At 35.9% G+C, this 14,680-nt stretch overlaps 2 protein-coding genes across 17 annotated transcripts in view; one reads left to right on the top strand and one right to left on the bottom strand.

Moving 5' to 3' along the window:
- Window positions 1–10,219, top strand: part of KLHL32 (kelch like family member 32) — a 235,574-nt gene extending 225,355 nt beyond the window's left edge. For all 12 annotated transcript variants that reach the window (XM_025444913.3, XM_049092399.1, XM_049092392.1 and 9 more), the window contains one exon: window positions 5,933–10,219. In XM_025444913.3, the coding sequence (XP_025300698.1) occupies window positions 5,933–6,094 (162 nt within the window). In that variant the 3' untranslated portion in view covers window positions 6,095–10,219. The remainder of the gene's footprint in view (window positions 1–5,932) is intronic.
- Window positions 9,238–14,680, bottom strand: part of MMS22L (MMS22 like, DNA repair protein) — a 129,062-nt gene continuing 123,619 nt past the window's right edge. For 3 of the 5 annotated variants that reach the window (XM_025444923.3, XM_049092386.1, XM_049092388.1), the window contains 2 exons: window positions 14,015–14,182; window positions 9,238–13,324 (listed from right to left, as the gene is read on the bottom strand). In XM_025444923.3, the coding sequence (XP_025300708.3) occupies window positions 13,243–13,324; window positions 14,015–14,182 (250 nt within the window). In that variant the 3' untranslated portion in view covers window positions 9,238–13,242. The remainder of the gene's footprint in view (window positions 13,325–14,014; window positions 14,183–14,680) is intronic. The other 2 variants (XR_007401314.1, XM_049092387.1) reach the window with 2 other exon arrangements.

The raw sequence follows: 14,680 nt of genomic DNA on the forward strand, positions 1-14,680 counted from the left end.
CATGAACACAGTGTATCTTTCTACTTGTGTTGTCTTTATTCTCTCATGACTGTTGCATAGTTTTCAGTATACAAGTTTTTCAAATCCTTGGTTAGGTTTACTACTAGGTATTTGGTAGAATTTTGGTAGAATTGTAACTTGAATTATTAATTTTTTTGCCACTCCATTATTAGTGTACAGATATGCACCTCACTTTTGAGTGTTCATTTTATATCCTGCAACTTCAGTGCTACAAACAGTGACAACTTAATTTTCTTCCTTACCAATCTGTATGCCTTTATTTCTTTTTTTTTCTAATTACTGTGGTCAGGACTTCAGTACTATGCTGAATAAGAGACAAGAGTAGAATTTTCCATTATTTTTGATCACAGAGGAAAGGTCTGTTTATCCTCATTGACTAACATCTTTGCTGTGGGTTTCATGTTGTCGTTTATTGAGATATGTTCCCTCTAAATCCACTGTTAATTTTTATCTGAAACATGAATTTTGTTAAATGCTCTTTCTGTATCTACTGAGATGATCACAATATTTATCACTGTGTTTATTAGTGTGATACAGCATGCTGATTGACTTACAAAGATTGAACTGTCCTTGTATCCTTCAAATAAATCCCCTTGATTGTGGTGAATGGTTCTTTTAATGTATTGTTGAATCCAGCTTGCTAATCTTTTGTTGATGATTTTTCCATTTATGTTCATCAGGGATACTGGCCTGTAGGTTTCTTTTTTCTTTTTAATAGTATTTTTGATTTTCGTATCAGGGTGATGCTAGTCTCATAGAATCTATTTGGAAACTTTCCTTCCTCTTATTTTTTGGAATAGTTTGAGGACAATAGGTATTGACTCTTCTTTTTTGAAATGGTTTCTAGGAATTTATCCATTTCTTCCAGGTTGTCTAGTTTTTTGGCATATAAATTTTCATAGTATTCATAGTATTTTTATTTCTGTGGTATCAGTTGTTACTTTTCTTTCATTCTATTTGTGTTTTTTTCTTAAGTCTAATTTTCTTTCAATTTTATCTTTTCAAGACCTAGCTCTTGGTTTTGTTGATCTTTTCTTTTAGTCTCTATTTCACTTATTTATCCTCTGATCTTTATTTTCCCTTCTAACATTGGGTTTTGTTTGCTCTTTTTCTAATTTCTTTTTTTTTTTTAATATTTTTTTCTTTATTTATTTATGATAGTCACACAGAGAGAGAGAGAGAGAGAGAGGCAGAGACATAGGCAGAGGGAGAAGCAGGCTCCATGCACCGGGAGCCCGATGTGGGATTCGATCCCGGGTCTCCAGGATCGCGCCCTGGGCCAAAGGCAGGCGCCAAACCGCTGCGCCACCCAGGGATCCCTTTTTTCTAATTTCTTTAGATGTAAATTAGATTGAGATTTTTGTTTCTGGAGGTAGTCTTAGATCACTATAAATTTCCCTCTTTTGAAAGCTGTTCTAGGATTTTTGACTGTGGTGCTCTCATTAGTCCTCAAATATTTTTAAATTTTGTGTGTGTGTGTGTGTGTGTGTGTGTGTGTGTGTGAATATTTCATTAACCTACCAGTCATGTAGTAGCATTTTATTTAACCTCCATGTATCTGTGTTTTTTTTTTTCTTGTTATTGATTTCTACTTTCATACCACTGTGGGCAGAAAAGATGCATAATATTTCATTCTTAAGCTTATTGTGGTTTAGCCTATGATCTTTAGCCTATGACATTCTAGAAAATGTCCCATGTGCACTAAGACTCTTGCTTTTGGATGGAATGTTCTATATGTATCCATCTGGTCTAACATACCATTTTAAAGACCTTATTAGAGGGGCATTTGGGTGGCTCAGTCAGTTAAGCAACTGCCTTCATCTTGGGTCATGATCCCAGGGTCCTGGCATTGAGTCCCACATCTGGCTCCCTGCTCAGTGGGGAGCCTACTTCTCCCCCTTCCACTCCCTCGGCTGGTGCTCTCTTGCTTTCTGTCAAATAAAGTCCTTGGGGGGGAGGGTAATAAAGACACTGTTGGGGATCCCTGGGTGGCGCAGCGGTTTGGTGCCTGCCTTTGGCCCAGGGTGTGATCCTGGAGACCCGGGATCGAATCCCACATCGGGCTCCCGGTGCATGGAGCCTGCTTCTCCCTCTGCCTGTGTCTCTGCCTCTCTCTCAATCTCTCTGTTACTATCATAAAAAAAAAAAAAAAAAAAAGGCACTGTTGAATGTCTGACTCTTGATTTCGGCTCAAGTCATGGTCTTGGGGTTGAGATCAAGCCCCATGTTGGGCTCCATGCTCAGCAAGGAATTTACTTGAGATTTTTGCCCTCTCCTTCTGCCACTGCTAATGTGTGGACTCTATCTCTAAAATAAGTGAATAAATCTAAAGACACTGTTCATCCCCTCTAGTGTATATTTTACTTATTATATATATTCTCAGCTTTGATTTTTTTGTATTTTCCTTCTCTTGACATTTTCACTGAGTTTTTCCATTCTTCTCTGTAGTCCAGTTAGTTTCCTTATAACCAATCTACCTGATGGAGATGACCATTATTTTTAATTCTCTATTTCATCTAGTTAATTTTCTGAGGTTTTTATCTTATTTGGAGCATATTTCCTTGCCTCCACATATTGCCTTTCTGTGTTTGTTCCTACAAATTAGGTAGAACAGCTACTTCTAACATTGAAGAAATGGTCTTGTGTATGGTCCTTTCCTATGTAGACATGTGTCTCCAGTGACTGGATGGCTGGAACTGCGGCTGGCATGGGCTTGATGGTCCTGGGGCCCTCAGTGCTGGGGCTTCCCTAAAGGGATGGCTGGAACTGAGTGTGGGCATGGGCATGGGCCAGGGTATTCCTGTGACTCTCCACACATCTCCAGAGGATGCCCTGGCAGGATAGCTAAAGCCAAAGTTAATGCAAACTGGAGGGTGACGGGGGATTCTCTGAATGGTAGGCACCTGGTAGGTTAGGTGGAGGCAAAGAGGGGTGCAAGCTGGGGTGTCCTTGGCACTATGCAGGGGCTGAAGCCAAGGTGTAGTGTAGTTTGGGGCATCCTGGGGTGCCACATACAGTAGGTGCCTTGAGAGGAGAGCTGTATCTGAACTGGGTGCATGCTGGGGTGTCCTGGAATGCTTAGTTCATGAGATGCTATGGCAGGGCAACTAGACACATGGCTGGTATAGGTTAGGTTGTCCCAAGGCATTAGATGCAGGGTTTGCCCTGGGCAGGTGGCTAATAGCTGAGGGAGGGTGCACACTGGGGGTCCTGGGATGCTCTGTGCACATAAATCTGGAAGCTCTGAGCTGGGAGTGTCATAATGTAGCAAGACATTAGAAGCTAAAGTAGTGTGTGCCTAGAGTGTTCCACAATGCTTTGTGCCTGTGTCACCTTGGCAAGATGGCTGTAGCTGTAATGAGTGCTGAGCAGGGGTGTCTTGGTATGTGACAAGCTGGAGGCTATCTTCTTGGGATGGCTTGCTCTGATCTAGAGGCCAGGGACTCACTGAATCAGTAGGCTGGCTAGGGGGTCTGGTCCCTATTCCTGTCTATGCTAACAAGGTGGACAGGGAATGTAAAGAGTGGTACCTCCAATGCAGAGAGTTCTCCCTGCTATCCTGTTTGACGGTGGGAGTTGGATCCTTGACAGTCTAGTTGCTTTTAGTTTGTGGCTTTCATTCTGTGCCCCAGGGAAGATACATCTGTTCACAGTTCCTTAGTACTATCCCTCCCCGTTGCTATTTGCATTGCTGGGACCGTGGGTTATCTTCATTAATATATCTCTATCTCTCTTGGAGTTATGTCGTTTATCTTTTGTGCAGAAGCTGTTCAGTCAGCTCTCATTTCTCCCTCAGGAGGAATTGCTCCAGATAGGTTTATATTTGGTATGTCTGTGGAGGAGCTGAGTTCAGTCTTCATAAGCCATCATCTTGGACTACCCTCCAATGGGATTTTTTTTTTTTAAGATTTATTTATTCATGAGAGACACACAGAGAGAGGCAGAGACACAGGCAGAGGGAGAAGCAGGCTCCCTGCAGGGAGGAGCCTGATGTGGGACTCGATCCCAGATTCCAGGATCACACCTTCAATCAAAGGCAGATGTTCAACCACTGAGCCACCCAGGCGTCCTCCAATGGGATTTTCTTAATTTCTCTTTCTGCTGCTAGAAATGTAACACATTTCTGTATCTTAATTTTGTACCCTGCAACTTTACTAATAACTACATTTATCTGTTCATCGGTAGTCTTCTAGAATTAGAAAATATGTATCTTTCTACACACACACATATATATATATATTTTTTGGTTAATCTTAACAATTTAGATACCTTCCCTTTTTGATTGCTGCAGCTGGAACATCCAGTATTATGTTTAATAAAAGTGGTGAGAGTGGAACTTCTTGTTGCTGGTCTTAGAGGGGAAGCTTTCAGTTTTTCACTTTTCAGTATGATGTTGGGTTGTGGGTTTCTCATATTTGGTTTATCATGTTGAGGTATATTCTCTTTATTATTTTTTTGGTATATTATCTTTAAACCCACTTCGTTGAGTTTTTATCACGAATGGATGTTGCATTTTGTCAAATGCTTTTTCTGCAACTATTCAGGTGATATGATTTTTAGTCATTCCTCATGTGATATATCACATTGATTTACTTGTGACTATTGAAACACTTATTTCTGTAATAAATCCCATTTGATCATGGTGAAAGATTTTTTTAATGTATTGGTAAATTCAGTTTGCTAGTATTTTGTTCAGCATTTTTTGCAACTAGGTTCATCATGTATGCTGGCCTGTAGCTTTTTGTCTTTTTGTAAGGTTTTTGTCTGGTTTTGGTATCAGGTTAATACTGGCCTCACAGAATATATTTGGATATTATCCTTCCTTTTCTATTTTGTGGAATAGTTTGAGAACAGCCATTAACTCTTGTTTAAATGTTTGCTGAATTCACCTATGAAGCCATCTGGTCCCAGATTTTTGTTGGTAGTTGTTTACTAGTAATGAAATTGAATGGGTAATCAGTCAGTTTATATTTTCTATTTCTCCCTGAATTGGTTTTGGAAGATTGTAGGTCTCTAGGAATTTATCCATTTCTTTTAGGGTGTCCAATTTGTTGGCATAAAAATTTCATAGTAGTTTCTTGCAATCCTTTGTATATCTGTGGTGTTGGCTGTAACTTCTCTTCCCTCATTCCTGATTTGGGTCTTGATGTGTCTGGGTAAAGGTTTATTAATTTGGCTTATCTTTTCATTAATAAGTTCTTGCTTTTATTGCTCTTCTCATTCTTTATTCCCTGCTTCCTTCTACTAGCTTTGGGCTTTTTTTCTAGATCTTTAGGTGTAGAGTTTGAGCAAAATGTAAATGACCACCTTATGATACAATGAATATTTTTTCCATTCACCGATTGACCTAGTACCATGTTAATAAGCCTGTGTTTGTGTAGTTTTCCAGTTCTTGTAACTTATTTCTAGGTAGTGTTGTAGTTAGAAAAGATGCTTGATATGATTTCAGTCTTTTTAAATTTCTTGAGATTTGTCTTATGGCCTAATATGTGATCTTTTCTGGAGAATATTGTAGGTACACTTGAAAATAATGTGTATTCCAGTGTTTTTGGATGGATATGTTAGGTCCATCTGGTACAATGTGTTGCTTAAAGCCACAAGACCTTTTTATTAAAGGAGGAAAAAGCTACCTACCTCATCACTGTTCTAAAGATTAAATCATTATAAACTTTTATCGACAAATTATGTAGACAAATATATAAATGTATGTAATAGCACTTACCTGGATCTTAATATATATTTCTGATACCATACTGTAAGGGGGGTAAAAAACCAATGCCTAAGGTACGTATGGTCATGGTGGCATTACTGAATTCAACTGCAGGCATCCTTTTATGTGTATACTTATATATTTATGCTCAAATTATTTTGAGCAATCATCTTTGACATTCAGGCTTCTCTTCTTTTGTAGGTAGTGGATATAAGTAGAGAAGGCAAAGAAGAAGTATTCTATGGGCCTACACTCCCTTTTGCTTCCAATGGAATAGCAGCATGCTTCCTTCCAGCTCCATATTTCACATGCCCTAACCTTCAGACTCTTCAAGTGCCTCATCACAGAATTGGGACCATCTGAGAGCGAATGCTTTGTTAATAACTATCATGAACAGAAGGGAAAGAAAAGCTTCACTTTTGGATACTGGGCATGAAAACACCCAGTGCTCAATGCTTCCTTGTTTTGTTTTCTATGTCTTATATTCAGATAAAAATTAGCAAAAAATGAACCGTTTTCTAAAATACATTACCGAAAACTCCTGTCACCCTTTTGTGTGTCAGTATACAATATATATGACTTCTACTGTGGTGTAGCTTAGTGCCAACTTAATGGTCCATACTTGTTCCATGGGTCTTTATAACCTTCTTTGTATACTTTTTCTAATCAGTGCTGTCTAGAAAAACAGGACAATATTAGTAAGGAGTTTATTTCATAAGTACTGTCATCAGTGGTCTTTAAAAAAAATTCAGTAGTTAATCCCCTTACTCCTTAAACCTGGGTTTGTAATTTTTCTTTTAAAAATTTAACATTATGCAGACCCACTCAGTATAGACTCAGCATTATGACATCATAAAATTTTAAATGCCCTATTTTATTCAAGGTATACGAATAATAGAAGTACACCGGAATAGCAGTCAGATAGCCATATTTTTCGGCTTGGTTAATCTGTGACCTCGGGCTAGGTGCTTACTTTTCATGACTTGTTTTCCCACACTTAAGGAGGATAATCATGGATTTCCATGTTAATTCAGAAGAATGTTGTGAAGATTAGGCAAATGCCCTCTCAAGTGCTTCATTTAATAAAAAAAGTTACTCAAATTACAAGATATTTTACTATCTCTAGAACCTTGTAACTTAATGGGGAGATTATTTTCAAAATTAAAAATTACTAAACAGAACTTGAAACACATGCAATGGAATAAATGATTCTGATAAGCATGTGAAAGAGATGCTAATTAGGAAAAGGGGAGTTTACCAAAACCAAAGATTCCCAAGTCTGTACAAATTCTTGCTTCAAATAATAATTTAAACCTCTTGTTTAAACTCACTTAGTGAAAAATGACATTTTAAAGCTCAAAAAAAATTAGTTGTACTAATTTTGGTGCCATAAAGTGCTCTGACATAAATCTGAACCTAGACTTGGTAATTCTAATAAAAGTTTTTCTACTTTGTTAAAGGTTATGTCAATCTTGAGCACTTGTGGGATTCTTCACCACCACCAATACATATTTTATTACTACATACTTTTAATAATGCATAAGAATTCTTATTTAGGTGAGGTTTTTGGATTTGCTTTGTCTATAGTAAAAAATACATATATAAAATAAAATTCAATCACATTTGAACATAAATTCAGGAAGTATAATTTGAATTTTTCCCTTTTCCTAATCTTGTTAGGATCTAAGTCACCTTTACTAAAAGGGAGACTTTTTTCCTTCTGCACAGTTCAATTATTCAGCAATCCTTATCTTACAGGAAACTGTCATTTTATTCATGTAACCATTCAGAAGTGAATAAAAACATCAACCCTTTTTCATCCTAAATACAAAATTCACTAATGTTATACACTGTTCTACCTAAAATTTTTGATTTCTAAATAATCTGGTTATTCAGATTATAAGAATAGGAGGAGAGACTGTGGTAAGGGAAAAAAAGTAACTAAAAAGCTTCCCAGAGATTTAGCCAAAACATCTTAATTTTACAGTTCTGAAAAGTGAACATTGATACTGATTATTGATATTTAGAAGGATGACAGTCTCTTTAAAGGGTATAGATCATGTAAACTAAATATTTTAAATTCCTTACCAAGTCAGGAAAATGACTCCAGTATTTCAGATAGCTTTCAACAAGAACCCAAACAATAAGTATTTCAGATTTACTAAAATTTTACTTGACAAATGAATTTACTGCCAGCTATTTTACCTTATAAAAATCATTACATTTGCAATCCCAAATCCTATATCCAATGAATTAAAAGGAAATGGTCTAAAAATAAGTTTTCCTGGGGATCCCTGGATGGCTCAGCGGTTTACCACCTGCCTTTGGCCCTGGGCGTGATCCTGGAGTCCCAAGATGGAGTCCCACATTGGGCTCCTGGTATGGAGTCTGCTTCTCCCTCTGCCTGTGTCTTTGCCCCCCTCCCCTTTCTCTATGTCTATCATGAATAAATAAAATCTTTAAAAAATAAGTTTTCCTGACTGATAATGAAAAGATAGCCTGAAATTACTCCTGATAGTTTCTTTTCTTTTTTTTTTTTTTTTATTTATTTATGATAGAGAGAGAGAGAGAGAGAGAGAGGCAGAGACACAGGCAGAGGGAGAAGCAGGCTCCATGCACCGGGAGCCTGATGTGGGATTCGATCCCGGGTCTCCAGGATCGCGCCCTGGGCCAAAGGCAGGCGCCAAACCGCTGCGCCACCCAGGGATCCCACTCCTGATAGTTTCTATATAGATTTTTAACTATTCACTTAAAACAAATCAGCATATTATTATCAAACCCCTTTTTGGGTGAACTTTATGTGTTATTCACTAATATTACAGAATTGAACTCAGAGAACTTTAAAGTTTTGCATAGTTTTTGAAAACATCTTTTTATGCTATAGCCAGAGAATAGAATCCAAAGTGCAACTTTCCTCTCCAAGGAAAAATAAAATTCAGAACACTTTATGATTTGATCATTCTCTTCAAATCACTAATAAGAGCTAATAAAAATTCTAGAAAACTATGTTTGGTCAGATAACCAAATTCCAGTGAAATTATTTAAATATAATTTTCCATTTAAGTGAGCTATCCTATAGTATTCATCTTCATTTTTACTCTCCAAAATTATAGACCATATTGTATTTGTAGTTAAGTTATGCTAATTTGAATTTCTGTTGGAAGATCATGAAACTTCTAACACCTTTAAACATCATTCTAAGACTTGACTTTACACAGTACCACATAGATAGTTGCAGTGTTCCTTTGTGTAGGAAGAAAAGCCAGCAAAGACTTAATCTCAAAAATAATGTGTTTGTAAAGTGCAGTAAATTCCTTAGATATTTCGTAACAAAATTCCTATTTAGGTTATGATTAGGCTATTTTTCCTGCTTTTCCTCTTCATATTTTTCTCCCAGTTTAACCACACGTATACTGTATCTCTTTCAGCTACTGCAGTAACTGAAAAACTTTCTATTGTTTTACCACAGAATATAAAAACAAAAGGAGTAAGATAGAAATTATTCCTTCAGGTAACATGGCTCATTTTTATTTTGGTTTTCAAATAATCTCTCATAAAAAAGGAAGTGTAATATTCATGGATGAAGTGCAAATTAAAGATATACATTTAAAAATTATATATCATTATTATAGGCATATTTAACTTATAAACATGAATATATAACAAGAAGGCCCAGAATTTTTCTGAAAGCACATTTCACAAATGCAGTAAGTTGGATAACTATTAACACACCAAAAACTTTAATAAGCAGAAATTATTTAATTCCAACCATGTGGTACTTCTTTGTTAACCTTACCAATATAGATCATCACAGAATCCTAATACAAATCTTACATATTGTTAAATATCTGAAAGAATATGCTACTTTGCTAGCTTCCCAAATCAACTGTTTTAAGCAAGGCATGGTATTTATATTGGTGTACTCTACACTTGACTGACAAGGTAGTATTTTTAACCTTAGAAGAGAGTAGGCAGGAGATCAGTTTTTGGAAAATGTAAGGTTTACGTAAAGTCTATAGGATTTAGGGAAGGTAGGTTTCCTAGAGGCTTTTCCCAATTGCAGAAGCTTGTCAAATTTTTATACAGCAGATTATCTTAACAAAGGGGAATTAAAAATAAAAACTGTCAAAAGACTCTGTTAAAGTATGTGTAATTCTTTAAGAACAAAGTCGTTTTAAAAATTTGTGACAAAGCGTGGAAGAAGATAATAATAATGGGTAAGGAACACACAATCTACAGATAAGTATTTTTTTATATAGATGTCCAGGTAGGAAAAGTCAAATATGCTTAAGAAAAAATATGCTAGGAATAAAGATATAAAAGTTTTAAACTATGAAACTCTTCTAATGCAAATGATTTCAATACTGAGTGATTTTTGTACAGAGATCATATTCCATGTTTTTTACTCCCCCATGAAAACCTAATTAAATGTTCAATTAAAATTTAAATCATAACCAAATCTGAATGTCTAATAAAGTCCTTCTATCACCCTGTTGTCCTTCAATCATCTCTTTTACATTCCATCTGATACTTTACAGAAATTTGACTGGAATACTCATATATCTAAAATATATTTTAACCATCTTCCTATTTTAGTGTCTTAAGATTAGGCTTCTATAGAAAGGGTGGTGTTCTATGCTGGCAAAATGAATGAGGCTCAGAGTGTAGACTGAACGTGGCCTTCAGATGTTCTAAGGCATTCTAATCTGTTTGAGTTCAGTTTACACAGGAAAGGTAGAGTCAAATGGCAAAGTCTCCTTACTTTCTGAGGTTTGAATGTCAGCTTACTGACACTGGGAAGTAAGTGGATGTCCTTGAGCAGAAAAGTAACGAGGAAAATAATATTTTAGAAACACTAATGTCAGTTACTGTGTGAGGTTAAATTGCAGGAAAGGAGATCATAGATGGGGAGATAAGAAAGAGATCAGTAGCACCCAAAAGACTGTTGGGACAGCCAGGATGACAAAAACAAAAGAACAGCAAGAGCCCATCATGGTGATTACTGAAAGTGGGGAACAGGTAAGAATCCAAGCTGCTTTTGAAGTTTCAAGGTTAAATAACTTGGGAAAATAGTGTATCCCCTGGGTAGAAAAGAAAGGCAAGAGCTAGTTTAAAACAGGTGATAAGGGCAGCTTGACATGTTGCCTTGAGATTTCAGGAGGATCCAGTGGCTAGAGGGGTTTAGAAAGAAATTAGCACTAGAAGTAGATTTTATAGATAGAATTATGACTTAGTGTTATCAATTTACTACTAGAAGAATTTTGAGACAGAGTGAGGGAAGGGCCAGATCTTACCACTGGGGACAAGAAAGAACATGAAGGTGCTTTCAGAGTACAGTATGTAGGAAGGAGCAAACACCACTGAGAAGGGCTGAGAAGATAAAGGAAAATGCAAACGTAAGGCCAAAGAACATAAGAAATGAGAACGTAGTCTTAGATATCACTAAAAGTGAATGGCTGACATTATAGTGGTAGAAGCAGCAGCTCTAGAGATGATTGGTTATTCAGGTGAATAAGTGATGGGTCTGTGAAGATTTTCAAGAAAATGAACTGAGTCCAAAAATTTCTTCAATTAAAAAAAGTATCTTTTAGACTTTACTTATATATAAATAAACACTCATGTATATACATATAATACAAGTACAGTCACAGATTTTTTTTTGTTCTTGATTTTTGAAGTACAAACTATTTATTCTTAGCATCTACAGATCTATATATCTAATGCATGATTCAGAAGCAGCATTTCTCAGCCTTAAACATTTCATATACTAAGGAGTGAGATTCTCAGATATCAATCCCACTTGGAAAACAAATATATATGTACACACACACACATAAATAACTACTTTAAAAGCATCACCTTAAGCCGATTAAAATTCATTTGCAGAAACTTGCCAAGTGATATAGGCTTAATAAGTCACCATCATAAAAAAGAGAAACTCATTACTGTGAAGTCTATTAAGTAACCTTAAAGAGGCTTTTATTCATCCAGCTTGTGGAAGTAATGACTGTGGAATAGATTGGGTGGGGGCGGAAACAGACTGTTAAGTTATGAAAACAAAAGGTACTCACTTAGAATTCACAGAGAAAAGTTAGGAGAGGACTAATGACTAGATTTCACTGATTGTAATATATTTCATTTTTAAAGATACTTCTTGAGTCAGAAAAGGGAGGGAATAGTAGAACCATGATAAAGACTGGAGTCCCAAGAAGAAAACAGTTATTATAAAGTTAGCAAACATGACATGTAAGACAAAGTTTGAAGAAAAAGGGGATCATTCATCTAGGACATACTAGAGACAGTGGAACAAAATTAAGAGGTGTTCTTTACTTCTGTGCATGAATGATCATGTCCCTGTGCCTCAAACAGAACATATGTCACCAATATATTTTCACATACATTATTCCACTGATTCTTACCATAATGCTGTGAAATAGAAAAAGGAATATTATTCTTTTTTCTCCATGGAGAAACTTAACAAGGTTAAGTAACTTGATCAAGTTTATAAAGCAGAGCTGGGGTTTGAGAACTAGGTAGGTTCCTAACACTATGACTGGATTTCTTTTACCTAATAATGCTCACCACAAAATGGAGTCAAGGACAAAAGCCCAATCAGTAAAATAAAAATCTGGATGAAATAGTTAAAGAGTTGAGACACAGAGCTGCTAAAGGAACTAAACTGGTTTCCTGTAAATAAATAAAATGCTAAATTATTAAGAGGCTCTAACTGAAGAGCAAGGAGATAAATCAGCTGACTTCTAGACCTCTTCTGTTAATTTGTAATCTTAAGATTTTTAGAAATATTATTTATTGTCTTTTCTTAAAAGCTCTTATTTATACTTCTCCTGATATGTGTTTTAATAAATTTCCAAAAAACACAGGATGGCTAGAGAAGAAAAATCTGTCAATTGTTAGAACCTAAGCATAAACACTGCTGGCTTAAGTTTTAAAATATCTTACATGCTATCTGTATATTAATTTAGCCAGACCCTGCCTCATTCCGCAGAGTTAAGTGTGCTGGATATTTATTCTCTTGCCTCACACATGGTATTACAAAAGACGGCAAACATACGATCCTATCTCCTGAATCTTCCCCTTTCACAAAAATCAGCATAGAATAGCCAAGTAACCTGAAAAAAAAAATCATAGTAAAACATAACTTGTAAGAAACAAACACAAATCACTCACAAGGCAGAAAGTCATATTACAGTGAGAAGGCCCTGGGTCAACCAGTACAAACCTGCTTCACAGACATACACAGAAACACTCCCAGTCAGAAAAAGTTACTTTAAATTAGTTTAACTATAAACTCTTCAAAAGAGAATGCAATTTGGTCAACTTCCAAAGTTAAGTAATACATTTACTTAACTTTTATTTCCTTATTTATGTACTTTATACTTACAGGTATGTAAGAATAAAAAATCCTTGAAAGCATTTTTAACAGAATGTTATACAATTGCAGTGCAAAGTGGCTTTGGACAGTTAAGAGAGAAGGCAAATCACAAAATATATTAGGTATTATCACTCTCCAGTCTCTGCATTTCATCTTGTCCCACTTGTCCTAGGTGAGATAAAAGTTTGCTATAGGCTTCCCTGTTTAAGAAAAAAGAGAAGATAGATGTATTTATTACCTTTTCCATTATTTTTCATTTAAGTATTTACACATTGAGCCTACCTGAATGTCTGTCTGCACACAAGCACCCCCATGCCCACACTATGTGTTTAAAGTACTTTGATTCTTTAACAAACTTGGAACATGAATTCTTATGAGTGCTGACTCCTCTTTAGGAACTACAGGTCTATTTCCATGATGTTGCATTATTTTACATAGTCCAGAACAATCTGAAATTAGGTTGTAAGCCTATATGAAAAAAAGCCCTAATCATTACTATTTTTCATCTCAAACCATATTATTTAATTGGGTCACTCTTCTTACTCATTAGATACACATGATATAGTTGATTCAGTAGACCAAGCATCCCTCAAAGGGTAGATTTGCCAGCATGGATTTTATACAAAAACAAGACATGTGAGGCTCTCAAGTCCCCTTCCCAATGAGGAGCACTGAATATATTTTGAACAATAGCAGCACTGCTGAAATACCTAAGGTGGTCACTTTGAAAAGAACGACATGTGAATGGATATGTCAATTGCAGTATGGAAACATTCAACAAATCGAAGAACATACCCAAAACTTTTAGGAATGGGAAAATAAACCATCTTCAGTAAATGAATCTAGATTTTGTAATCATTGCCCACAAATGTAAAATGATCCAAATATACCTTTGTGCAATATTTCTGCCAAGGCCCCATTTCCGCTCTGAATCCTTCAGAGACTGAGTGAGGGTAGAAAGCAAGTGGATAACAACCTGCTGATCCAATGCTGCTACTGTTTCTAGAATGCTGTAAATCTGATAATCATATCTCATACCATAATCCTGGATAAAATGCCTGTAAGTAAATCAAGTTACATAGGATTACTTCTGGGGAAACTCCTTGGGCTGCTATCCATAGGACACTCTGCTGTAACCTGAACATAAGATCATTTCACATAAGATTACCTTAAGAATCCAGATGCCCTAATGAAGACTTTGTAACATTTAAAAATTAAGGACAGAATGGTTTATTTCAGTGTGAACCATGACCAGAAGGATGACACTGGTAGGAAAAGGGAAGAATTGGAACCTCAGGAAGGAGAATAAGGAAGAGAATCTTAGTCCTATGCTATTAGAATCTAGTTCCATGCTATTCTTTGCATGTCAAAATCTGAGCGATAAGGATGTGGAAAAAAGAGTTCAGTTTCCTAGGTATTTCTTAGTTCTTCATATATCTAGATAAATCAAACAATATTTTAATAAGAGAAACAAGTTATTCATAATATATATTTTTACATCCTTTAAGTGAATAGATTTTAGACCCATATAAAGAATTGTATGTTTTAACCCTAAA

This window comes from Canis lupus, chromosome 12, assembly GCF_003254725.2.
Source record: "Canis lupus dingo isolate Sandy chromosome 12, ASM325472v2, whole genome shotgun sequence".
Lineage (NCBI taxonomy): Eukaryota > Metazoa > Chordata > Mammalia > Carnivora > Canidae > Canis > Canis lupus.